The 26,930-nt window shown below is 41.6% G+C and overlaps 1 protein-coding gene across 3 annotated transcripts in view; it reads left to right on the top strand.

Annotated features, from left to right (window-relative positions):
• TFDP1 (transcription factor Dp-1) overlaps positions 1–26,930 on the top strand; it is a 98,948-nt gene that overhangs the window by 53,825 nt on the left and 18,193 nt on the right. For 2 of the 3 annotated variants that reach the window (XM_089693541.1, XM_089693540.1), the window contains 3 exons: positions 1,092–1,258; positions 6,227–6,308; positions 8,842–10,015. In XM_089693541.1, coding sequence (XP_089549667.1) covers positions 1,092–1,258; positions 6,227–6,308; positions 8,842–8,986 — 394 coding nt within the window. In that variant the 3' untranslated portion in view covers positions 8,987–10,015. Of the gene's footprint in view, positions 1–1,091; positions 1,259–6,226; positions 6,309–8,841; positions 10,016–26,930 lie in introns of those variants that run through there. The other variant, XR_016315440.1, reaches the window with a different exon arrangement.

The following is a 26,930-nucleotide window of genomic DNA, read 5'->3' as shown; positions in this document are numbered from 1 at the left end:
CAACTTTTAACACTTACACATCTGTCCCTGTGCCTGTCAGGAAGGGAGGGGGTAGGGAATAAAGGATTGAGGAATACTTCTAATAAAAAAGGGGAACTCCACGTCCATCTCTGATGAGACAGTATGGTGTAAGTAAACTTGCTTATGGTAGTTTATTTTCACCTAGACCAGGACGTTTGTCCTAATCATCTTAAGGAGAAAGTTCTTCATTATTTGGATATTCAAACTGTTGAAATTTATCTAAGGGTCTTTGCAGAAGTCATGTTGCTTCTTGATTCGCTATTGCTAGGTGGATTTGTTGGCACTTTTCCCAGACATATGGGATCAAGGGCAAGGATCCTTTTCCAGGTAAGGCCCATCTCACCAGAAGTGACTGCTTCTTAGGCTATTTAGCATCAAGCTTCTGTTAAAGTTTCTAAGGTTGCTACTTTGTCTTCTCTTAGCACGTTCCTGAAGTTCTACCAGGTAGACGTTTTCAGCTCTGCAGACACTAGGTCTTGCGGGTGGTGTTGTAATGGGGTTTCCCTAGTTTTCACTTTGGGCTTTGGCCATGTTGGCCTTGTTGCTGTGTTGCCTTCCCTTCATGTTCAGTGCTTTGGGACATCCCAAGTAGTCATAGATATTACCTCCTCTGTGCCCTGTGATATATGATTAAGAAATTGGGATTTTTTTTTAGTGTAACCATGTAGAAATCCTTTCTTGGAGTGTATCAGAAGGCACAGAGATTTCTTATCTGTTCCTCACTGCTTGCTACAAAACTTTGTAGTCTTAGTAGAGCTGGGAGGGGTTATACCTAGGCGTAGATTCCTGTGTTTGTTTTTTTTGTTTGTTTTTGCCAGTGTCCATTCACCCTACAGGTGGCAGCATAACCTAAATAGTTATGAATATTAACTCCTGTGTGTACTGTGGTGTACTCCAAGAAAGGGTTTTTACAAGTTTTATTTAATGCATGTATTGAGGGTTTCTTTGACCTAATGTTGTCCTTAATCTGGTCAGTCAACTGCCTTTTCAATATGTTTGCTAGCTAAAGGATATGAGAATGTTGTTTAGACATTTTTTTTTATAACAAATCAATACTTTGACCATTTCAGATTTGAGTATCTTTTTAATTTTGACAACACTTTTGAAATACATGATGATATAGAAGTACTAAAACGTATGGGTATGGCTTGTGGACTTGAGACTGGCAACTGTTCAGCAGAAGATCTGAAGTTGGCGCGAAGCTTAGTGCCAAAGGCTTTGGAACCATATGTGACAGGTTAGTAAGTTTGATAAAATTGTTATACTTTGTTTTGTATACGTCTTGTACAAAATAATAGGTTAAAACAACCCTGCAATATTCTTAGGATGGATGTCCTCTTGTTGAGGAATGCGAATGCCAAAAGTTTGATTGTTTCTTATCTTGTTTTAACAACTTTGCATTGAAGGTCTTGGCTCTGTTAAGAATTATATTGTAGGTTATGCTGCTCTGGACAACCAACAATGGAGCCTTGTTGGTATATTGCTAGTGTTAAATTTGTTAAAACGGAGTTATAATTCTTTTGTTTCTTGTCAAGTTGTTGAAAATGCAAAATGTATGCACAGAAAAAAAAATTCTAAATTTTATCTTGTCCTGTGAGGATGCAGGAAGTTTTCCTATTTTATACTACAGTCTACAGGAGGATTGGATACTGCCAAACAAAATGTATACCAGCCCAGGGTGATAATCCTTCCTTATACCAGCATGCCTTAGTTTTGTGTCCAAGGAACTCAGCTGTTTTTAAAGACCAGCTTGTGTGATCCACGACACAGCTCACATTCCAACAACTCCAGGACTACTTGAATGGATGGTGCTGGTGTACCAGCCTTGGAATCATATTATTCTTTTCTTTGTTTTATCAAAGTTATCTTTGTATTTGCTGGGTGTAGATGGACCCTCTGCCTTTTAAGCTGAGATTTCTCCACTCGTCTTCCAGGACAGCCTGTGAGACATTGGGTTCCTCCCTCCCGGACAGGAAACACATTAGCCCATACTCTTAAAGAGGTGGTCCTCCAGGTTTCCCCTTCAGTTTTTGTGTTTCCTCTGGACAGGAAGGAAGCATGTTCAGGAACCTGTGTGGGGACGTCCTGGGTGTAGCCCCACCGTTTACCTTCTGGCCTGGTGCAATCCCCCCTGGTGGGGGGTTGGGGGGCTGCGCGTCCTGCCGCTGCCTGTGTTCGGAGAGAGGTATGACCTTTGTGGGTCAGAAGCACCCGCTATGCTGCTCGTGGTCAGCCTAGGGGGAGAAGAAACTTCCGAGGGCGGAGACGACAGTGTTCTACGCTGGTTCCGGAAGGTGCCCATGTGGAAGTGCCTTCATCAGAGAGCACCCAAGACTGCGATTCCTGTCTTGTGGAAGCACAGTGGTGGGGACTGATTCAGGCATCCCGGTGCTGAGTGGAGGCCCTGGCGGATCACTCTGGGGGAGGAATGGAGAACACTGCACCTCCTCAGGCACCAGCATCTCTCAGGTAAGCACGTGGTGTGCTCCCGTTTGCTGTCACTCCGAGGTCCTTTGTTTCCCAGTCCCTGGCAGTAGCCATGGGTGATAAGAAGGGCACGTTCCTTTGCTAGCCCAGCATAGTGGTGATCTGGGGGGTAGGAGCCTGTCTTTATGGGGTCTATTTTGTCTGTTTGCCTTTTAGGTTAAGGCCCAGGACAAAGCTCAAGTGCAGGCTCCCAGAAGGAAGTGTCCCCTTTGCCCTGGGTGTATTAATAGCCTGGTTAGAAATAAATCCGTGGCAGCGTGTCACAAAATTCTCACTTCAGCCAAGAATGACATCGCTTCTATTTTCCATTCATTTAAGAGCTTGATTGATAGAATGCAGTCTTCCTACAGCCTTAATCCGGGCCTCCAGTGTGGTAGCCCTGTCTGAGCCCAGCCAGGAGGGGGCAGATGAGGACACGAAAGAGGATCCTAGGTCACACACTTGGGGTCAGAGGGGGGGTCCTCCAGGGGGTCGAGATATAGACTGACGCTGGATGATTTAAATGACCTCCTCAAGGCTACCTATGACACCCTAGAAATTAAAAAGGAGGAGATACATTTGTCCAAGCATGACCTCTTAAGTATCAAGGTTTGAAAGCTAAGAAGACCAGGGTTTTTCTGGTACTTAGTACCTTGGTGGATTCTAGTAAATTGAAGTTTCAGAATGAAGTCGATGTTCTCAGTGACAAACATCCTCTTTTCAGGCTGTTTTATGGCGACGGTGGATCTCAGGTGATGCATACCTTAACATCCTTATACAGCCGGCTTTCCAAAAATACCTCAGGCTGACGGTCGGGGTCAGTTTGGAAGTTCGCCACTTCCAGTGTCAGGCTCTCCCGTTCGGCCTTGGCTTGTCACCAAGGATTTTCACGAAAGGTCTGGCAGAGGGCCCTAGCTCTGCAAAGATTGAAGGCTATCCCTTTCGTTCCATATTTGGACTATCTTCTGTTGATCGCCAGGACTCATCAGCAGTTGGTGGAAGATCTTTAGGTTTCCTACGCTCTCTCGGATGTCTTATCAGCAAAGACAAGTCTCACCTAGTCCCTGCGCAGGAGGTGGTTTATCTGGGCTATGTGATTTCCTCAGTAGTCAGAAGTTAGATCGGTCGGTGGCACGTTTACAGACCAAACCTTAGTGTCTCAGTCAGGGAGGTCATGAAGGTGGTTGGCCTTATGACATCTTGTTTTCCAGCAGTGCCGTAGGCAATGTTTCATCAACACCCATTGCAGCAGTTTCTTCTGCAGTGCTGGGATGGGAGCCAGGGGACATTGAATCTTCTGATCCGTCTTTCTTCCAGGGTCAAGAGGTCACTTTGGTGGTGGCAGGTCCACCAAAATCTTCACAGGGATCTGTTGTGGGCCATGCAAAGCCCACTAATCATGACTACCAATGCCAGTTCTTTTAGCTGGGGGGGGCCCACCTGGGTGGCAATCTGGTCCAGGGGTTCTGGTCTCCAAAGGAAGCCAGACTGACTTTGAATCAGGAGTTGTTGGCAATTAAAAATGCATTGGGGACCTTCCAAACACTCTTGGTGGGCAACCACCCGCAGGTTCTCTTGGACAATGTGACGGCCGTGGCCTACGTCAGCAAACGAGGGGCAAGGCATTCTTCCAGTTGATTGCAGACAGTATTTTCGGGTGGGCCAAACAGAACCTGGCCTCATCGTAGGCCCTCAACTTAAAGGGGGTGCAAAATTTTCTGGTGGATTTTCTCACCCGGTTTCAGGTCCAGCAAGACAAGTGGTCACTCAGGAATGTGCCGGAAGTGGATCTTTTTTTTTTTTTACCGCGGAGGGTAACAACAAGGTCGCCCAGTTCTTTTCCATGCATTCCCAGGATCGGGCCCTGGGTATAGAGGACTTCTGTAACACCTGATATTTCAGACTCCATTATTCCTTTCCCCTGGTAAGGCTGCTGCCAGCAGTCCTGAAGTTTCTAGCAGAGAAGACTGACCTCATTCTAGTGGCTCCATTTTGGCCATGGAGGCCATGGTTTACTTTACTGAAGAGTCTTGTCTCAACCCCTCCGATTCCTCTTCCACAGAGGGAGCATTTGGTTTCACAGGGGCCAATTCTTCATCCTCAGGTAGCAACCCTGAAATTGGCGGCGTTGCTTCCACAAGTCGGTTACTAGAGCTACTTACATAGTTACTATGCTAAGGTGTGGAAAAACGTCAACTCCTGGAAGGAGGTTCAAGGCTAAAGGTCCCTGTATGTCCCAGCAGTCTTGTAATTTTTTTCAGGCTGGGGTGGAAAAGGGGCTTTCGGTAAGTACATTTTTAAAGGTGCAAGCCTTGACTCTTCGTGTTTTCTTTCAGGTCTCTCCAACAAGACCCGTTTGTAGTGAATTTCTTTAAGGCCTTATCCAAGTCTGAACCAGCGAAAGTACAGACTTGTCCATCCTGGGATCTATCCTTGGTCCTTAGGGCTTTGATTCTTAGTCTCTTTGAACCCCTGGAGAAGTGTTCTGTTAAGTCTCTAACCTTTTAAAGGCAGTTTTTTTTTTTTGTTGGTTGCAATCACCTCTGTGCGGAGGGTAAGTGAATTGCAAGCGCTCTATTAGGGAGCTTTTTTGTTGGTTTTTGAAGACAGGTTTGTGCTTAAAACAGACCCAGATTTTCTTTCCAGAGTGTCCTCATGCTTTCATAGGGTGCAGGATATCGTCCTTCCGATGGTTTGTTCCTCCCCTACTAATGAGGAGAGGAAATTTAGTTAGATGTTAGAAGGAGCCTTTTGACTTACCTTAGAGTTACCAAGGATTTCAGGAAGTCTGATTCCTTGTTCGTTAATTTCTCAGGGGCAAGTAAGGGGTACGGAGCATCCAAGTCTTCAATTGCTAGGTGGATTAGATTGGCAACTACAGCGGCATATAGTGTAGCTAAAATTCCACCTCCCTTTGTCAATGCGCACTCGACCAGAGCCCTGTCAACGTTGTGGGCGAAGGAAAAGGAAGTGGATGTAAAAAGCAACCTCTTCAAGCATGTTTATAGCAACCTTGGTTCTTTTCAAGAGTGTTGCATTTATTGGATCCCAGTACCCGACACGTCAATAGAGTATATACAAAATAACACAATTGTAAGAAGCTCTAAGAGTCTCCTTCAGAATACAAAGTTCTTTTGTTCCTATTTTAGCCAGGACATACACGCCTCAGATTCAGCATGTACCTATGTGTCCTTCATGCAAGAGCATGCATCCATTTATGCTCTGTACTCTAGGTCATTCCTTCCATCATCAACTCTCTTAGCCGTTAAATCTTCCCCTTTGGTAGGCATGTTTTTTCCTTGTTTACGAAGATGTAAGAGGAAGCTGGTTGGGTGAAACTCGGATTTCTAAAGCTGGCTATACGTGGGCTTTTTTTTTTTTTTTTTTTCTTCGTTCAACAAGCAGGTTGAACTAAAGAAAATTACTCCGCTGCTGTGCTATTGCATTCTGACAGTGGGGAGATTACACTCATCAGCACCGCCAGCTATAGAAGGTTTTCAAACAGGCTGATTGTACACAAGTCAATATGGGAGCACCATTTTACAGATAAACCAAAAATCCTAATTTTACTAGTGTTCTGTGATTAAAAGCAAAAGAATGCATTCACGAACACTTCTAGTGTGTTTTTTTTTTTTTTTTTTTTAATTTTTATAACTTTCTCTGCAAAGTATATGACATTGTAAGCAAAACCTTGCATGTGTGGACAGTGTAACGTAATGCTTGTTTCTTTCCTCAACAGAAATGGCTCAGGGATCAATCAGCAGTGTGTATGTCTCCTCAACGTCAGGTGCAGTGTCAAATGGACGCAGATTTTCAGCCAGGTAATGATTTTTCTGTATGACAGTTTTGTTTTGTTGTTTTTTTTCTCCTTTTTATCGTCTGGGTTTTTTTTTTTTTTTTTTAGCATTTAAAACACAAGTGGATTTAATTGATATAGGTATATTCTTTACCGCCATGCAAGACTACATTTGTTTCTATTGAGCGGACGCTACATGGAACAGAGCCCTGGAACCAAATCAGCTGTGACCTGTAGCTTGCCGCATGTGACTGTTAAACTTTGACAAACTGCTGTTTTTGTATGGGGTCAATTCATACCACAGTACTGTGCTCTGCAATACATTCATTTTTTGTGCGTTAAGGTGCTCTGCTCTGATGCAGTTCACCCCAACATGCCCTAACGAAAAGAAAATACATGCTGTAAGCAGCTAGTCATGTACAGTAAGCTTTTAAATGCTGATTTGTACATTGGCTCAATGCAACTCATAGCATTAATGGTGCAGACTGCCTTTTTTTTACCAATCACCACACAATGAATGGTACTGCAGTGCACAAGCATATGTAAAATGCACATTACCCCACACTCTCTCTTTTGACATAAGGAGAGATTGCAACTTTTATCTACTGGTGGATTCTGGCCACCTGGCGTAGCAGGCAAGTGCTTGTGCCACCCCTCAGATATGAACCCTGCTGAGGTTTTGCTCTCCTCCACATACACATAGCTTTCTTTTCAGGGTCCAGATACCTATTTGATGAGAAAACATCTTCTCTCTCTTCACTACTGTCCAGTCATGTTTGCACATCTGTTGTCGACTCCAATTTCGCTATGCAGTTCAGTAAACCTTTAGCATTACACCCTCTATAATTTTCTATTCATAGAATGGTACCTTAACTAGCATTCCTCTGGTTTTAAACTTGATGTCACTTTTTATGTTGGTGTTATATAAGAAATTCTATTTTTTGTATCCTATTGAGGAACACAGGGATTCCTAAACCTTTGAGGTATACTGCCGCCTAACAACGGATTGGACACTCGCAAACTGTAGGTCAGCCCAGGCTACCAGAATGTGTCAGGGATTATCTTGTGTCCTACCTAACCTGTTGTGCTAGGAAAGGAAAAAAAAAAACACATTTTCTATCCATTTGAAAATGACGTTTTCAAAAGACTCATATCTTTTGAGTGCTTTCCAAAATGCAGTCATTTTGTGGGTGTTTCTACTGTCCTGGTGCTGCAGGGCCTCTAAAATGTGATAGGTAGTCAGGAAATTAGATGTGTAATTTATGCTTCTTTTTATTCATTTTCCAAAAATTGGGACAAAAAAATTACAACTTCAAAAAACTCACCATGTCAAATATACCTTTATGTACCATAGTTGCAGACTATACAACTTTCACACAGACATAATAAATTTAGGCCAAAATGTATTCTGCTACATTTCTTTGGTAAAAATAATCCAAATTGGTTTATATCTAGAGAGATTTATTTGCAGAATTTGCAAAAAAATTTTTTTCAAAGTACTACCTAAAAAAAGCTTGTAACTGTCAAAAAAAAAAATAGTACAAATTTAATTTAGGTACAGTGTTGCATGAGTAAATGCCATTCAAAGTGTGATGATGCTGAAAGCTGAAAATATTTATTATATAGGACGCGCTTGTTGGAGCCCAACCTCTGTAGCTGTAAGATAAAGGTGCCAGATGGATGTCAGGGATGGATGGAAGCAGTAACACTGAGGCAGCTCTTCTTAGAGTGGAAGCAAGGCTCTAATGCAGTAACAAGGAAAAGAGAGGAAGGCGCCTCTAAGTGCAGTATTGACAATTTATTAGTAGACAATGGAAAATTTGCACTTACAAGATAAGCGGTTAAATAGACTCACCGTGTGGTAATTGGATCCAGGTGGGACATCCAGCCGTCCAGCAGCAAGCTATGCCTATAGGATCAGCAAATAGAGTCCAGGATGTGCCTGTGCATCAAAAATGAAGCTTGGAGAGCAAAGTCAGATGTAGCAGGTGAAAGGGGCGGTAATGCATTTCAGAGCATGCTCAATGGTCAGGTCTGAAAAAGGAGCCTATTGAGCATGCTCCGAAATGCATTACCGCCCCTTTCACCTGCTACATCTGACTCTGCTCTCCAAGCTTCATTTTTGATGCACAGGCACATCCTGGACTCTTTCCTGATCCTATAGGCATAGCTTGCTGCTGGATGTCCCACCTGGATCCAATTACCACACGATGAGTCTATTTAACCGCTTATCTTGTAAGTGCAAATTTTCCATTGTCTACTAATAAATTGTTAATACTGCACTTAGAGGCGCCTTCCTCTCTTTTTCTTGAAAATATTTGCCTGGGCATGAAGGGGGTGAAAGTGTCTGATATTTAAGTGGTTAAAGATGCCAGCACATTGTACGACCCTGCTTCCTTGTCCAAGTAATATAGGCTTATTGATTACATGCTGTACGCTGGAGCTGCACATGAAAGGCTCTGCGGGCTGCTGGAGGGGATGTAAATACTAAATACAATTCAAGAGGGTTTTCGGTGATGCAGATTTTTTAGTAGTAATTTATATAATTTTCTTTGCAGTGATTTGACAACAGATGGAATGCAAGCAACCAGCTCCAATGGATCGCAGTACAGCAGCTCCAGGGTAGAAACACCTGTATCTTACGTTGAGGAGGAAGATGATGAAGACGAGGATGACTTTAATGAAAATGATGATGATGACTAATTTAAAACATGTATCCAGTTACAAATAATTTCAGGAACTTGTGTCTATTTTTTCCTTCCCTGGTTTATATCACGGCTATGGAAACATAATGGTGAGGCAATTGGTTATATAACCAAGCTTTTTTTTTTTTTTTTTTTTTTTTTTTTGCTGTGGATGTTTGAATATAGTATTTTATTCACTGACTCCCTTATTTGTTTCAACACGTTTTTTTATTTGCCCCATGATTCTGTGACACTTCCTAATGATGTATGATCCATGTATTAAATAAAATGCTATGCATACATGCTGAATGAAATGGGTTTATCAAATTGGCTTTTATTTGAAAAACATGATGTAGGATTAAGTATGGTTTTAAGAAATCATGCAATGTCCAAAGAACTATTTTTTTCTCCTGAAATGAGCTAAAGTTCAGAAACTGAACTGTTTCAGCTTTTATGATTTCTGTTGTATATTTTGGGGTAACTAAATACATTTTCTAGAAATGTTTTTTTCCTGCAATGCCGATGCAGTTCTGTGAAATGTTCTGAAAGTTGCTATATACAGTATATAAATATAAATATTGCTTATAGTATAATTTGCCTGAATTCTTCCAGGTAAACTGTTTTTTTTGTTTGTTTTGTTTTTTTATGTTTTTTTTTTATATATATATATAGTTTACATAATTATCATTTAAATGTGTTCTGAAGCAAATGTTTTGTATTTGTTTCCTAAACGCCTTGTAATCTATTTTAATGTTGAAATTATAGTTTTAACATTTTTTTTTTTCCTCCTTCAGATTTGTGAATTGTTTTTAGCGGTCATATTTTCTATGATATTTTTAAGGCAAGCTGTAGTTTAAGATGAATTTGTTCACAAGATAATAAACTGCACATATGCTGACAGCTGCCTACTGAAAGACAATATTCTTTTTATTGGAAAGTGCATACACTTATGTAATTTTATTAACTATACAGAGACCTATAAATGATTTTGTTTAACTTGGCACTGTTAGTTTTATTAATAAAAAAAAACATGCATGGGCATTAAAAAGGTGTTCTCTACTGAAATTCTCTTTCATTTTCCCCTTAAGTTTGTCTCTTTTTTTATGCTCTTATTAAATACAGCTAACAGTAACCTTATACTATGATCAGTTCGCCTTCCTGAATCAAGCATCCAGTCTATATTTCTAATCCAAGACTGGGAGCATGGCCTTATGTACATGTGTTAGAGATTTAGTATAGGCATACTAAAAATAATTAAAGTGCACCCCTAATGGCATTATATTGCTATATTAATAATTTAGCTGGAACGGACCAAGTGTTTGAAAGAAAAAAAATACAAAAACATTCTTAGGGAAAATGTTCCTTTATGCTGTACTGTACCACAAGTGGTGGACTAGACTTTTGGTTATGTTTGCTATTGAAGGGGAGGGTTGGAGTTCACTCTGGTTGTTTTCCCCTTGAGCAGAAACTATTTTGAATCTGAGCCAGGGGTGCTCAACCTGTGGCCACGGAGCCCTCTGATGTGGCCCATGACCTCAAACCAGGAAAGTGCATGCCCAGCCTCGGCAACTTGATAGCAATCTGGGCTTGCTGATCCGCCATCCCAAAGCATTAGAGTGCATTGAGCCATTGCTGGCAGTGGAGGAAGCAGGCGGCCGTGAAGGGAGCTGGAGCTGCATAATCCCGTGCTGACTCCTGCACCAGGCTATACCAAGAGTGATACCAAGCGCTCTTCATCTGGGACCTTTTTAGCAGCCTGCATAGCGATGTCAGCAGAAATTGGAAGAGGAAAAGAAGGTTAGTGTATTTAAAAAACACAAACACTGTGCTTTTGCAATGAGCATATTAGCACCTATTAAAGGGTTAACAACTATTAAGCTGCTTTCACATTGATTTGTGGGTGCAGCGCTGTGCACCTTTAGATTTCTTTCGGGTTAGTTGCGTTTGAGCCATAGACTTGTATTATATCCTGTGGGTTTGGTGCACTTTGTGAAAGCGCATCAAAACTCCTGAATGCAGGTGTTTTGGTGCGCTTTCAGAAAGCGCACCAAACCCGCGAGGTGTAATGGACGTATATGGCAAAGTGCAGCTATCTCTCAGGAAAGTCACAGGTGTCCCAGACTTCTGCTGACAGGCCCCCCATCCCCCTGCTCACTGGGAAGATCAGTGTGCTGCGGTTTCTTCTCCCACAGCTCTTATGCAGCTAAGAACAGAGGGAGTGTGATCACTTATTGAAAAAAGGAAAATTGTACTTTTATAATGTTTTGTATTTAACTGTATTGTTGTTTTTACCTATACACAAATGTTTTGCCTTTAATTTCTATTTTAAATTGAATGCGTTGTTTACAAGGTGGACGTTTATAATCACTTTAATGTAGGATCAAGAATTGATGGAAAAATATCAAGTGTTTGGGAAAGGGTGAAGAATATTACCACAAAATGGTACATGTAGTAGAGCTCAAGTTTGGTTCAAGGATTGCCAGGAGTTTGTTTTTCTAACTCAAAGATGGAAGCTTAAAGCAGAACTATACTCCCGATCCAGTGATATGCCGTCCCGGAGCTGGGTGGCTGGCTTTGGGTCCGGGGGGCTTGCTCAATATATCTTTCCCGCAGCTCCCAGGATTTTAATAATTGGCCAGTTATGGTTTTATAGGTTAGGTAGTTATTTTTTAGGATGTTCCAGTTATATATTCTAATAATGGATTGTTTTATACATATACAAGTCTCAAATGGTCATGGGTCTCTCATACAAACATAATCATCTTTGAGGTACATTTTGTGGACATAGAGGTTGAGCCATAGTCAGTTTTTTATTATTTTTGTTATAGGCGGACTGCCTTCAATTGATTAGACACAAGGGGGGGGGGGAATCCTTTGCTAGGGCTGCCCATAGTGTGCACTTATTTAACCTCAGCCACTCTGAGGTTCCAGCTTTGCTCTTGTCCTTAGGTGATGGAAGCTTTCTCCTCTGGCAAAGTATTTTTCTTTTTTTTTTTTAATTCAATGCTTCTATCAAGATGTAACTACTTATTGCCCTGGCTATTTAGCAATTTCTAGATTGGCACCACTTTGTGTTACCCTGGGGAACATACCCAGTCCCCATTTTGTGGGGCCAGCCTATAATGTTTTAGGCACTGGATCCCATGCCAGGCGTTCACCTTGGCACATGCATCGCCTACAGTTAGCTGCAGGGTGTTATACTGGAAAAGGGCCATGTTCCATTTCTATTGTTCAGACGCTGGAGACCCTATCAAAGGTATACCCACTGTGGTGGCAAAGCCTGAACCCCTTGCAGGCCCAGCATCCTAGTTAAGGTAAGACAGGGCTTCCCTGAATATTGACACTGCTTCTTGGCTTTTAATAAGAGATCCCACAATGAGTAGCAAACAATGTTGTTTTTAATGGCAAGGAGCTTGGGATTTATTTGCTTCAATGTGGTGCCCCCCCCCCCTTTACAGTGCAGGAAATAAGTATTTGATCCCCTGCTGGTTTTTAATGTTTGCCCACTCAAAGAAATGATCAGTCCAAAAATCAAATGGTAGGCGTATTGTAACAGAGAGACAGAATAGCAACAAAAAATTCAAAAGAAATGCATGTCTAACAAATTATGCACTGATTTGCATGTTCATGAGGGAAATAAGTATTTGATCCCCTATCATTCAGCAAGCTTTCTGACTACCAGGTGTCTTTCATACAGGTAACAAGCTGAGATTAGAAACAATCTCTTAAAGGGAGTACTGCTAATCTCATTTTGTTGTATAAAAGACACCTGTCCACAGGAGCAATCAAACAATCAGATTCCAAACTCTCCACCATGGCAAAGACCAAAGAGCTGTCCAAGGATGTCAGGGACATGATTGTAGACCTACACAAGGCTGGACTGGGCTACCAAACTATCGCCAAGCAGCTTGGTCAGAAGGTGACAACAGTTGGTGAAATCATTTGCAAATGGAAGAAACACAAAACAACTGTCGGTCTCCCTAGGTCTGGTGCACCATGCAAGATCTCGCCTCGTGGAGTGTCAATGATCATGAGAACAGTGAGGAATCATCCCAGAACTACACGTGAGGATCTTGTCAATGATCTCCAGGCAGCTGGGACCACAGTCACCAAGAAAACAATTGGTAACACACTATGCCAACAAGGATTGAAATCCTGCAGTGCCCCTAAGGTCCCTCTGCTCAAGAAAGCACATGTACAGGCCCGTCTGAAGTTTGCCACTGAACATCTGAATGATGCAGAGGAGGACTGGTTGAAAGTGTTGTGGTCAGAAGAGACCAAAATCGAGCTCTTTGGCATCAACTCAACTCGCTGTGTTTGGAGGAGGAGGAATTCTGCCTATGAGCCCAAGAACACCATCCCAACTGTCAAACGTGGTGGAAACATTCTGCTTTGGGGCAGGACAACTTCACCGCATCAAAGGGACGATGGGCGGGGCAATGTACTGTAAAATCTTGGATGAGAACCTTCTTCCCTCAGCCAGGGCATTGAAAATGGTTTGTGGGTGGGTGTTCCAGCATGACAATGACCAAAAAAAACAAGGCCAAGGCAACAAAGGAGTGGCTCAAGAAGCACATTAAGGTCCTGGAGTGACCTAGCCAGTCTCTAGACCTTAATCCGATTGAAAAATCTGTGGAGAGAGCTGAAAGTTCGAGTTCCCAAACGTCAGCCACCAAACCTTAATGACTTGGAGAGGATCTGCCAAGAGTAGTGGGCCAAAATCCCTCCTGAGATGTGTGCAAACCTGGTGGCCAACTACAGGAATCGTCTGATCTCTGTGATTGCCAACAAGGGATTTGCCACCAAGTACTAAGTCATGTTTTGTGAAGGGGATCAAATACTTATTTCCCTCATCAACATGCAAATCAGTGCATCATTTGTTAGACATGCATTTCTTTTGAATTTGTTGTTGCTATTCTGTCTCTGTCTTACAATACACCTACCTTTTGATTTTTAGACTGATCATTTCTTTGTGAGTGGGTAAACATTCAAAATCAGCAGGGGATCAAATACGTATCTCCTTCACTGTATGTGTCTCCAGTGGTCTTGCACAAGCAATTTAAAATTGATAGGTTTTTTTTCCTCTTATCTAGACTAGCTCATGAGGATGAGATAACTGTCACACCTCCCAACTGAAATATTTTAAACAGCATTTTCTGCCAAAAACACACTAGCAGTTCTGCCATCCTCTGCTTAATCAAATCCACTTGAGCATGGTCAGTGCCTGGGTTTTTAGGGCTCCTATATTTGGACACGCAGAACTTCATCCATTCTATCAGTCCCCTCATTTAGCAATGGTGCAAGGGAGCTGTGACAAAAGGGCTAAATGACATAATGTGCACTCAGCAGACAGCCTACAGGAAACTTGAAATATTCCTCAGGATGAGAACTGTTCCCTTGTGCTGGAGCAATGCCCTATTTTGCCTCCACCCCCTGCTGACTTCATCCTACCTTTTCCTACTCTATTGAATACTAAAATAAATGTTGGCTGCACATGCACTTTAAGGCAAATAAGTAAAAATTTAATTTAATCTAGTATTAAAAAAATTAAGAATTTAAAGAAAAATAACTGTTGCAGAACAGTACTCAAACTGGTAGCATAAGAGTCAGCACTAGATTTCTTTTTTCACAGGGATGATTTATTCAATCTACTGTAATTGCAGCCATCTGCTTGTTTTACTTTTATATGCAGGTTGTGGGCTTTCTGGTAAGTTATTCAGCTCACTGTGAAGCTTTTACTTTGTGTAGGATGTGCAGACCTCTTTCCCTGTTGTTCCTTGTCTCCTACTCCTCCCAGCAGCCTGGAATTGCCAAAGACTTTCTAGATGCTAAGATGGAGGAATATCTATTTTCAGATCTGCTCTGCATTGAACCTGGAAGCTTCTAGGTTCCCAGCTGTTAGAACCTGGCAGCTGTAGCTGAAGAAACAAGGAGATCAAAATTGTTCTTGATCTTGACTGGAGTGTAGAAGAGGCTGTAGGGGTCTATAGACTGCAGATTCCTCCATAAACAGTATCTGTCCCTACATATATGTTGTCACTTAAGGGGCTTGAAGTACCTTTGTGATAACAGTGAAGCTGAGAAAAAAAAATTAAAATTGTGTTTAAAACAATACAAAAATGAATGTAATAAAATAAAATGTTCCTGCTCCCAAACCCCCACATGTAAACAAAAATTGTAGTAACAAAAATTAGGTATACCTGCACAAGTTAGAATGAGAGGAATAATTTTATGGCCGTTATTTAGTTAACTCTAAACTGCTGAGCTATAAAGGCTTTTAAAGTACCCTATATAGGTCCAGGGCTGTGGTCTACTTCTATGGTTTCCAGTCCCCGAAGACCCCTTCTGGTGGTATGCCCAGGGACCAGCTACATGCAGGTAAGGCAGCCCTTAAAGCAAATATGATAATTAATATCTACTTTATTTGCAGTACACTTATTTAAGTGTCTCCTGAATAGTATTTGCCTTGTGCAAAGAAAAGTATTGATTTTGTTTCAACTTTCAAACTTTGTGGTAAAAATTCCATCACTCAGCTAGGTCTTGGGTAGCTGATCAGATATATTACACCACAGGTTGCATTATCACCACCCAATTTTCACCTTGCCATTATAAGGCACTCAGGCACTTCGACCCTATTGCCAGAAGAACTTTGCTACAGGATGTCATCACCTTATTACTGTGTATCCTCTGGATGCACTTATCTTTTTCTATACCCTACTATGTGTGTACCCCACAAAGGAATACTCTCAGTGATAACAATAGCGGAAACCAGCCTCAAGAGTCACTGCAGAAACACAGCCAAACATTTGCTCTGCCAATGGCCTGAAAAACAATCAAACCCCTCCGAGTGATGTTGCATTGTAGAAGGACCCTATTTTAACAGTCTGTGCATTCGATTTTTGCACTAATTTAGGCATGCAACAAGTGGGCAATCTGACCAACGCAGATTTCTTTTCAACCATGTTAGATTTCTCGGATAGTTAACACCCTTAACCACCTTCCAACCGCATTATAGCTGAAAGACCGCAACAGTGCAGCTGTCAAGTTCTGGGAGGGCATCTATTGACATCCTACCAAAATCGCGCCTTGCGCGCGCCCACTGAGGTGCGCTCCAAAGGACACAGCTGATCGCAGATCAGGGTAAAGGGCCAATCACAGCAGCCCTTTACTATGTGGTCAGCTGTGTCCAATCAAAGCTGATCACATGTAAACAGACTTGCTGGTTATCAGCGGTCTTTGCCTCTGTATGAGAAAGAGGACAGCTGAAAACTGGCAAGGCTGTCAGTATAGCGTATACACTGATCGTCAGGGCACATCAATGAAGAAAAATTACTTGCAAAATTTTATACCAAAAACTAAGACTTTTTTTTTTTTTTTTAAGTTTGGTCTTTTTTTGCTTAGCAAAAAATCAAAAGCCCCAGTGGTGGTCAAATACTATCAAAAGAAAGCTCTATCTCATTTCATATGGGTACAGTGTTGCATGACTGAGTATATGTCATTAAAGCAGAACTATACAGTGCGAATGCACTGAAATCTGCAAATTGGTCTATACAAGAAGGGGGTGAAAGTGCCCAGTATTGAAGTGGTTAGTACATCCATCCCTGGCTAGAGCTCAAAAGCTATATACTCCTCCATCCCTACCTGAGTCGAAAGTAAATCTAACTGCTGTAGAAGTGATAGAAACAGGAGATTGAAGAGAACCTACATTCCGTAATAGAGGAGGCTGTGGAAGGTTTCTCATCCTGAGGCTCCTATACATCTAATATCCTGGCTTCACACAAAAGGAGTGTACAAAAGCCTTGGCATAGTTACCCTTGACTTTCCTAGTCTAAAAAGACATTCCCCATTAATGAACAAATAGAATGGCCAATTTATGGCGATTGTAGTACTAAAAATGTTCACACCTTCGAAAAACATTTTTTTTTCCCTGGAGAATGCTTGTCCCTGTCCTTCTAGTGGTCAGGTTCAAAGAATTCTATTCAAACCTATTCACGTTACCAGAAGACTGTGGTGATATTCATCCTATTGTGGACCTAAAATCCTTAAAATAGAACCTGCAGATTCCAAAATTTTCCATGGAATCAGCAAGGTCAGTAATTGCCTCTCTATGGGGGAGTATTTTGCATCAGCGGACATTCACGATACCTACCTGTGCATTCCTATTTACCACCTCATCAGTGCTTTCTGCTCTTCACAGTAGGAGACAAACCATTGAAATTTGCTACACTACCATGCCGCCTATCCATATCCATGACCTCCAGAGTATTTGCAAAGCTGCTTGTACCCCTATTAACTCTTCTAAAAACTCAGTATATTCAGGTCTAGGGGTACTTAGATAACATTCTTCTGAAGAATTCATCCCCATCAAAACTATCTGTAATTGTCCACATGACTGTGCAGATGCTCCAGGTCTTGGACTGGGTGATCAAGCTTGAAAAGTCTGTTCTTCACCCCTCCCTTATGCTGGAACACATTTGGCATGGGCCAGGCAAAGGTTTTCTTTTCTTCCAGCAAACAAACATCTCTACAATCCAATTGATTCTTCATGAGGGTCCTGGGCCCTATAGTAGCCTCATTTGAGGCTGTTCCTTTCGCTGAGTTCCATTGAGGCCTTTTCAGCACAACATTCTTTTGGCCTGGAACAAACACTCCCTCTCACGATCTTTCCATGCTTCTCTTCAGTCAAGCAAGGCATTCCCTAACTTGTTGAATATTCCATTTCTTCCATGCTCATGGAAGGTGATAACATGACAGCTTCACAGCCTGGGGAGGACTGTTACAATCAAGGAACCTAGTCCCCTCTCTTTCTATATTGCCAACAGGGTCTTGTAAAGGCCACCCTGCTTCTAAGTCCACCAGGTGGTTAACACAACTCCTGGCAAGAGTTGTGTTAACCACCCATGAGATGCCCCTGGTACCTTTCATAGGCTTTTTTGGGTGTGGTTTGAGTGTGGACAAGGACACAGGGGCCCCATGAGTTTTAGTTTGCCCCTGGTATAGAGAATGCCTCTGCCACCTAGGATGCGCTTTGATTGCTTCCAGGCTCAAGAGCTCAGGCAACAAACACGCTTGAGCTCATTGCTTCCCTGTGCTACTCTGCCACTAGCACTTGAGGGTCAGAAAGGCAGGGACCCGATTGTGATCAACCCATCACCTTCTCGCTCTAAACAATGTCCAGTCAAGTTTTTTGGGAACACCATACCTCAGTCGGACAACTGCATCTAAAATGTTGATTTCCCCACAGCTTACACAGCACTCAATACAAACCAGGTAGTATTATATGTTGCTTTTCTTTGCAATAGATCTAGATCACTTTTACATTGTGCAGAATCACCGGCTGAAAATGAAAGAAATAGTACTGGGATCATGGAAGTACATGACTGGATCTAGGGGTGTTGGGGTGGGCTGTGCCCCCCAGATTTCAGATTTTCAGGTATCTCCCCTCTTTCACAGATGTTGTGCCTAAGCAGGGTTGCACATCATTCAGAATCTAGAGCTGCAGCAGCTGTCACTCACAATGCCCAGCCTGAGCCACCACACCCGCCCCTCCATGAACACCTCCTCTATCTCTCTGTGTCTGCCCTGCCCACATTGTGATTCCCTGTGTGCAGCCAGTGCTGTGTGTGAGAAAGGGATGTGTGGGCGGGAGATTGTAAGTACAGTAGCTACATCGTGGCTGCATGAATGTTGCCCCTTTGTGAGGCTGCAGATTTCAGCCTGGGTTGAGTGAGCATTTCAGTGAACTCTCCCCATCTCCTTCCCTTTTCTCCCCATCTCCCCTCCTGTTCTTCCAGGAGCTTCACACTCTCCACTGGTTTCTGATGTAAGGGGGCACTCCACTGGATTGTGATGTAAGGGGGCAATCCACTGGATTGTGATGTAAGGGGGCACTCCACTGGATTCAGGGCCTTCCTAACCCTCTTAATATTGTAATGCGCTGAGCAAACTGTTGGCGCGATATAAATCCTGTATAATAATAATATGACGTAAGGGTGCACTCTTGCAAGCTCTGATGTAAGGAGGCACGCTGCCGGATTCTGATGTAAGGAGACACTCTGCTGTATCCTGATGTAAGGGGGCATTCTTCCAGACTCTAATTTAAGAGCGCACTCTGCTGAATTCTGATGTAAGAAGGCACTCTGCTGTATTCTGATGTAAGGGGGAATTCTGCAAGACCCTGATGTAAGCAGGCACTTTGCCAGGCTCTGAAGAGGGCACTCTGCCAGATTCTGATGTAAAAGGGCACACTTCCGGATTCTAGTGTAAGGTAGGACTCTGCTGTATGGGGGGACTCTGCAGACTCTGAAGTAAAGTGGGAGTTTGGAGACACGGATGTAAGTGGGAACTCTGATGTATAGGGAGAATGCTGGGGGACTTTAATGTAAGGGAGGACACTCCCTTATGAATGTGGCACTCATCCTGACTACTGCACTTCGTGTGTTGTTTTATATTTACTTGCTCCTGACTCCTGCATATGTAGACTTGACCAAGGTGTTCATTGTTTCAACAGTTTCTGGTTTTAATGAAGTTCTCCTTTATGGTAGGCTCAGTAAGGCAGCCCATACATTAGTCATATTTTTTTGTTCAACCAGCAGGTTGAAGGAAAAGAAATGACCCGATTCGGATTCCGGAATCTCTCTCACTGAGGTATTGTGTGCTGACAGTGGGTAGACTTTCCTGCCATCAGAATACACTGATCACTGTTGCCGGCCACAGCCGGTAGTGGTGATCAAGAGGAAATTTTCCTAAAGGAGGCTTGCACTGCAGTTGATTGGTAGATAGACTTCTGTACAACCAGACTGCCTGTACAAGGGTCAAAATTTGGCCAGTGCCTACGACAAAAATGTGTGCACAAAACATATGTTATGGAAATGCTTAATTAAAAAAAATATGATCCTTTGTCCTGAGGTTTATTTGTGTCTGTGAGACTGTCAATTGTGGCACAGTAATTAGTATTTTGTGGGTACAAGGACTGTTGTATAGGTGTGCAGTGTATACAGCAAGCACAGATTCTGTGCAATCCCCCTTTAAATCTCCTTACTGGCCAGCCGTAGAACTCCGTTCTGTCCCAGGGTGCTCCATTTCTTTCATAATCCTAGTCTTGCTCACATTTTATCATGCTGTCTTGACTTTTTAATTGTAAAGCCAGGCAGATTACTTGTTATGAGTATTATTAATATTGTCAGTGTTACATATTGTTTATACTGTTTAAAGGCTAAGTTTTCCTTTAGGAACATATATGTCCTTTGCCCTGCTGACCCCCTGTTCACTACCATACTGATCCCTATACACTCCCCTGTTGACCCCACACCCTCTTCTCCCCCTTGACATTTTTTTTCCTGCACTCCCACATCAGAACTGCAGAAAGTCCAGTGCACTGAGGCCGCAAATTTGTGTGACGTTGGCATCAAGGGCTTAAAGAATGTATTTCAAGCCATTGAGATGATAATATGTTGTGCATTCTTTTCCCGTTTACAACCAGTGTATAATTTTTAAACATAAAATGATGTGTTCATTGTTTTGTCAATATTACACAAAGATGTTAGGAAAGTTAGATATATATGCAATAGCCATTTGACGATGTTTGTATACGTGTCCGTTCATTATGAAGGTGACTATTTTGTGCAACTTCATGTATATAAACTCCTCAATTTTCCATTCTACAGAAAAAGCCCTTAAAGCATAAAGGTCCGCTAAGCATAAACTGTAAGTTGCTTTATGTAAGACAATTCTTAGGATACATAAATACAAAACAATTTTGGTGCAGAAGATACAATACACTACTGGACTGTCCTATGGATACAGCTTAAAGCTGCCTAAATCCATACAGTGGATAAAATCACGTCATACTTACTGAACTCTGCACGTGTATCTATCACTGATCTGCCTGGTGAGCTCAATCCAGGTGTTGGTTTTCACTGGCACTTTTAATAAATAAAGAACAAATCAGATTTGTTTAGATTGCTATAGGAAAGATTTTACTAGAACAATATTGAACTTTTCAACAGTTAGGGGTTGATGTGGTAACTTAGTCTGGTTTTCACTGTCATTTGCTAAATTGATACAAGGCATGCATAAAAAAATACATAAATAAAAATAAAGGGTCAACTTTTATGTAATCGCTACAGCTCTAATTGAAAATGTGTCTGTGTGATCTCTCAACTGACTTGTGTACATTTCAATATGCAGCACTGCACAGTAGAGCCCATTATGGTCTAAAGAAGTGAGATCAATGACACATTAATGTTGATTTTGCTGCTATGGTTTACCATAATTTATCTATTTTCTTTATCTTATTAAAGTATTTATAAACCCTAACCTTATAGAAAAGACATTCATTTTAAAAAAGAAATTAAAGGCAAAACAGTTGTGTGTGTATATATATATATATATATGAAAAAAATACCTTTTTTTATTAGTGATCACATAACCTCTATTCTCAGCTGCATAAGGGATGGGAGCGGAGAAACAGCAGTACACTTATCTCAGTAAATGGCTGTGCAGGGGAGCGTGACAGCACAAGTCTAATCATTGGAGGACAGGCAACTGTGCTCCCAGCACAACCAGAATACGGGCCACACTAAGATGGATGTACTATCAGGCCTAGCGTGGTCAATTTGAAATAGGAAAGCAGGGGGACTGGCAAGATCACCAGGCATTTCACACAAAGGAAGCAATACAAAGAGAACAGAATACTTTTTAACACAGGTACATGATACGACAGAAACATATCAGGAATATAAAATGTTGGGGTCACATATTCTTTAAATCCAAGAATATTTATTGTATATCAGGCCATTGAGCCATTAAGAAAAATGTACCCTTTGTATATTATGATATTACACTTTAACCGATTCCCGCCTGCCCGCAATGTACTGTGGACGGGTGGTAGCTGCAGGCAAAGCTTTGCTCTTCTGAGTTTAGAGCATGCATGGCGCGCCCCCCACTCACCCTCTCTGTCATTCGTTGTAGGAGGAGTATGTCAGCAGGTCTCGGCCAGTGATTTTGGCCGGGACTGTGTCGGTCTCCTACAGCGAATGGAGATGCAGACCTGTGCCTGTATTTGTAAATACAGGCACAGGATCTAGCTGGTTCTCTCCCTGGAACCATTTTGTTCCAGGGAGAGAAGAAAGAGACATCACACGTGAGTAAAAGCAGCACACTGCATCCACACATATTAGAGACATTGTAACCCCTTGATTGCCACATTTAACCCTTTGATTGCCCCCTGCCACCCTGCCAGTGACATTAGTACAGTGTCAGTGTACAGTATTTTTCACTGATCACTGTATTAGTGCCACTAGCGATGTCAGATAGCATCAGGGTCAGTTAGCGTCCCTCCCAGCTAGGGTCAGCTAGCGTTAGATTGCCCGCACACTATCGCACTCACACTATAGGTTGCTGATCACCTTCATTACTAGTATAGTGTTTGTACAGATCAATATATTGATCATGAACAAAACTATAGTGTTAGCAAGATCATCCCCGTTCGCTGCCAGCACTATTGTTTAGCCCCAATGCTCCCCCCCCCCCACCCCTAACAAGAAGTGCAGTGTCAGTAAAATTTCTGATCACTGTCACCTGTAATACATTGCACACAAAACCTCAGTGTTTGCAGAATCAGGCCTGATCTCTGCCAGCACTAGCAACTGAATTTTATTGGTAGCGGTTCAAGCATTCCCTGATAGCCAGGTGCTCTTTTTCCCGTGAATTGCACTAGGTAGCTGTAAATTTAGAGTCCAAAATGTCCAACAAAATGTACACTAGTGAAGAGGCTACAGGATTCTGATGTCAGGTAAGAGCGAAAGGGAAGACTCCCTGACACAATCCACCTTAGAATACGAACCTGTAGACAGCAGCGGCACCCTGACAGGTAGCTCGGACGATGGAGAAGAGGTCCCTGTTAAGATCAGACGTACCCAACCCCATGAAGCTGAAGTGCTAGGATTGCATGACTGGTCTCATATGCAGCAGAGTGCCAGTACTACTACCTTTTGGTGAACTGGCGAGCATACCAGCACTGCAGTATCACTTGGTGATGTGGCGAGTCCCATAAGTGCAGTACAAGCTGGTGCAGTAACAAGCACAAGTAGTGTCCTGCAGTTACCAAGAATTCGCACACAGGTCCGTAGAGCCCCTAGTGTCCTTCCAGACGTGCTTGCAAATCCTGATTGGCAGCCCACAGATTCTGCAGCACCTGTACTTCCCCCATCATCACGGCCCTTTTGTATCCAGCAGGTGCTGTGGCCCAATCCTCAAATCCAGATGCAGTTAGCCGGCTGCATGAGAGGCATTTTTCGGATGTCCTCTCTGGTACCCCAACCCAAAGGTCACCTCAAAGAAGATGTCATGTCTGTAGCAGTTCCTCCTATCCTGGCCAACCTGGTCTCTGCCTCAAGGACTGCTTCCGTCGCTACCATACACTAGTGGAGTATTAGTATAGGGTACAGCACATCACAGTTCAGAGCACATATTCACCATTTTCACAAAGGGTCTCAAAAGATGTTAGGTAGTCAGGAAACTGTCCATCACATTTTGAGAGACCTGAAACTCAGACGTTGCAAAAAAAGGTTAAAAAAAATAAATAAAATAAAGTTAAAAATTTTTTTCAAAAATTAAAAAAACAAGTTGTTTTTTATCGAGTTTTATTGAGTTGAGTTCCATTGTTACTTTGTTTTATTGTTAACCGTTTGCTTTACGGGAACACCATTCACTTGTTGGTTTATTAAGTTAATGCTCTATTGTTACTTTGTTTTATTGTTAACCATTGTTTGCTTTGCAGGAACACCATTCAGTTGCAGCCCCGATCTGTTTATTCTGACAGCAACAGGGTCTTGCTCTCAGAATATACATACGTAGGTGTGTCAAGTGCTGTTGGATGAGATTTTTCATCCGCAGGTAAAAAAAAAAGCATATATGCTGAAGCATGGGGGCCTGGGGTGGCCAGTGGGATGATGGCCTCTATGCTTCGGTATATATTTAAAAAAAATTTTGGCAGAGATTTCTTCATCCACATCGACCAATGTGAATAGAGGAATCTGTTAGGTTGTTTTTTTTTTTCACGGGCTGAATGACAAAAAAAGAACATTTCATGTGTGCCCACCATTAGAAGTGGGTGGATGCAGGGCGGTATATTCTAGTGGTGGGCATACCACATGCTTTTTCTGGCAGATATTTCTTCTCTTTTTTTCATTCAGCCCACAGGCTGCATAAAAAAAAAGAACATAGCATATACACCCAACAAGGACCAGCGATGTACTGGTACATCACTAGACTTTGAGTGGTTATACCAGAAAGTAAAAGGAATCCTAGTGGCTAATTAGCTGCAGGATTGCTTTTACAAGCAGCGAGAGATGATGCCCCCCTTTCCCCACTGCCTTCCACGGCCTTCTCGGGCAGTCCCGTGGGAACCTAAGAATGCAGCCGGTGTTTCTGCCAGCTGACCATAGAGCTGACTGGAGACTGGAATGGCACCAATAATATCTATAGTCTAAGAAATTGGAAGCTAAGAGCATTTCATCACTTCAGTTTTGCAGAATATAAACAACGCCATTTGTAAATTGGGAAAGCATCTGATCACACCGATCTTGGTGAGATTAGATAATGTAAGGGCAGAGGAGATATCTAGTTTGATAGACCCCAGATTTCTCAAAAAAGAATATATGACAATTCCCATTGAAGTTATAGGGGATATTTGCATTCCCTGTGATAGCATTAAAAGTGATTAAAAAAAAAAAAAATGAAAGGGACAGTGTAAAAATTATTTAAAAATCAAAATAACTAACCCCCCCAAAAAAAACCATAACCCTCACCCCCCGGATGCGTGGACCTGTGTGCACGAGCATTGACCCCGTGCCGGTATGTAAACAACGGTTGCACCATGCAGATGAGGTGTCTCCGTGAACGTCAGATCAAGGGCAGTAGTTCTAGGGCCTCCTCTGTAAATCTGAAATGGTAGCTTGTAAAGGTTTTTAAAGCGTTGCCTATGGATATTAAAAATGTATGCAGTTTGTCACCATTGCACGGGGCATGCACAGTTTTAAAGCATGTCATGTTTGGTATCTATTTACTCGGCATACCATAATCTTTTATATCTTACCAAATAATTGGCCAATATATTGTGTTTTTGTGCATTAAAAGTAAAAAAGTGTATTTTTTTCAAAATATTTGCGTTTGAAAAATCGCTGCGCGAGTACTATGTGACATAAAAAATTGCAGCACCCACCATTTTATTTACTAGGGTGTCTGCTTTAAAAAAAATATATAATGTTTGGTGGTTCAAAGTAATTTCCTAGCAAAAAATACTGATTTTCTTCATGTGAACAAAAAGTGTCAGAAAAGGCTTGGTCTTAAGGTGGTTAGACGAGTGAGTGATGTGTGACATAAACTTCTAATGCGGAGCATAAAATGCCCCACCCCCAAAATCACCCCTTTTTGGAAAGTAGTCACCCCAAACTATTTGCTATTTTTTTACCACAAGTTTTTGGAAAATGAAAAAAAAAAATTCTTACATAAAATTTTCACTTAAACGATTTATTGCTCACACATGCCATGGGTATATGTGGAATTACTCCCCAAAATATATTTTGCTACTTCTCCCGAGTATGGGGGTACCACATATGAGAGATGTTTTGGCAGTCTAGCCAAGTACAGGACCCCAAAATCCAATAAGCACCTTCAGGCTTTTAAAGGGCTTTATTTCCTCATTACACTTCCTGACTACCTATCACAGTATCGGAGGCCCTGAAATGCCAGGATAGCACCTAACCCCCCCAAATGACCCGTTTTTGGAAAGCCGATACCCCAAGGAATTTGATAAGAAGCATGGTGAGTATTTTGCTGATCTCGTTTGTTGCCACAAGTTTTTGGAAAATGAAGAAAGAAAACAAAAACCTATTTCTTTCTTTTTTTATATATTTCAAAACCTAGTGAGAAAAAATGAGATCTGCAAAATACTCACCATGCCTCTTTTTAAATCTTCCATGGACTCAATATGCCTCTCAGCAGATAGCTTAGGGTGTCTACTTTCTGAAAAGGGGTCATTTGGGGGTGTTTGTTCTATCCTGGTATTTTAGCACCTCAAGAGATGTGATGGGCAGTCAGAAAGTAAAAGCTGTGTAAATTCCATTTTCTATACCATAGTTTGTAGATGCTATAACTTTCACACAAACCAATTAATATGCAGTTATTGGGATTTTTTTTACCAAAGATATGTAGCAAAATACATTTTGGCCTAAATTTATGATGAAATTTGAGTTTTTTGGATATTTTTTATGACAGAAATGAGAAAATCTTTTTTTTCAAAATTTTCGATCTTTTTTTGTTTATAGCACAAAAAAACCCCAGAAGTGATCAAATACCACTAAAAGAAAGCTCTATTTGTGTGAAAAAAAGGACATAAATTTAACTTATGTACAGTATTGCATGACCACGCAATTGTCAGTAACACTAGTGCAGCTCTGTATAGCAAAAAATGGCATAAATTACAGTATCTATAACATAGTTTGTAGATGCTATAACTTTCACACAAAGCAATCAATATACACTTATTGGGATTTTTGTTTACCAAAAACATGTAGCAGAATACATTTTGGCCTAAATGTATGACTAACTTTGAGTTTACTATATATTTTTTATAGCCGAAATTAAAAAATATCTTTTTTCCATAATTTTTGGTCTTTTTTTGGTTTATGGCGCAAAAAATAAAAAGCTCACAGGTGATCAAATACCACCAAAAGAAAGCCCTATTTATGTGAAAAAAAAGGACATAAATTTCATTTATGTAAAGTATTCATGACCGCGCAATTGTCAGTTAAACTAGTGCAGCGCTGTATAGCAAAAAATGGCGTAAATTGCAGTATCTATACCATAGTTTGTAGATGTTATAACTTTCACACAAAGCAATCAATATACACTTATTGGGATTTTTGTTTACCAAAAACATGTAGCAGAATACATTTTGG

This window comes from Staurois parvus, unplaced genomic scaffold, assembly GCF_062004578.1.
Source record: "Staurois parvus isolate SC_StPar_1 unplaced genomic scaffold, SC_StPar_1.0 ptg000634l, whole genome shotgun sequence".
Lineage (NCBI taxonomy): Eukaryota > Metazoa > Chordata > Amphibia > Anura > Ranidae > Staurois > Staurois parvus.
The sequence above is the reverse complement of the archived record's forward strand: the minus strand, read 5'-3'. Positions and strand labels throughout refer to the sequence as shown.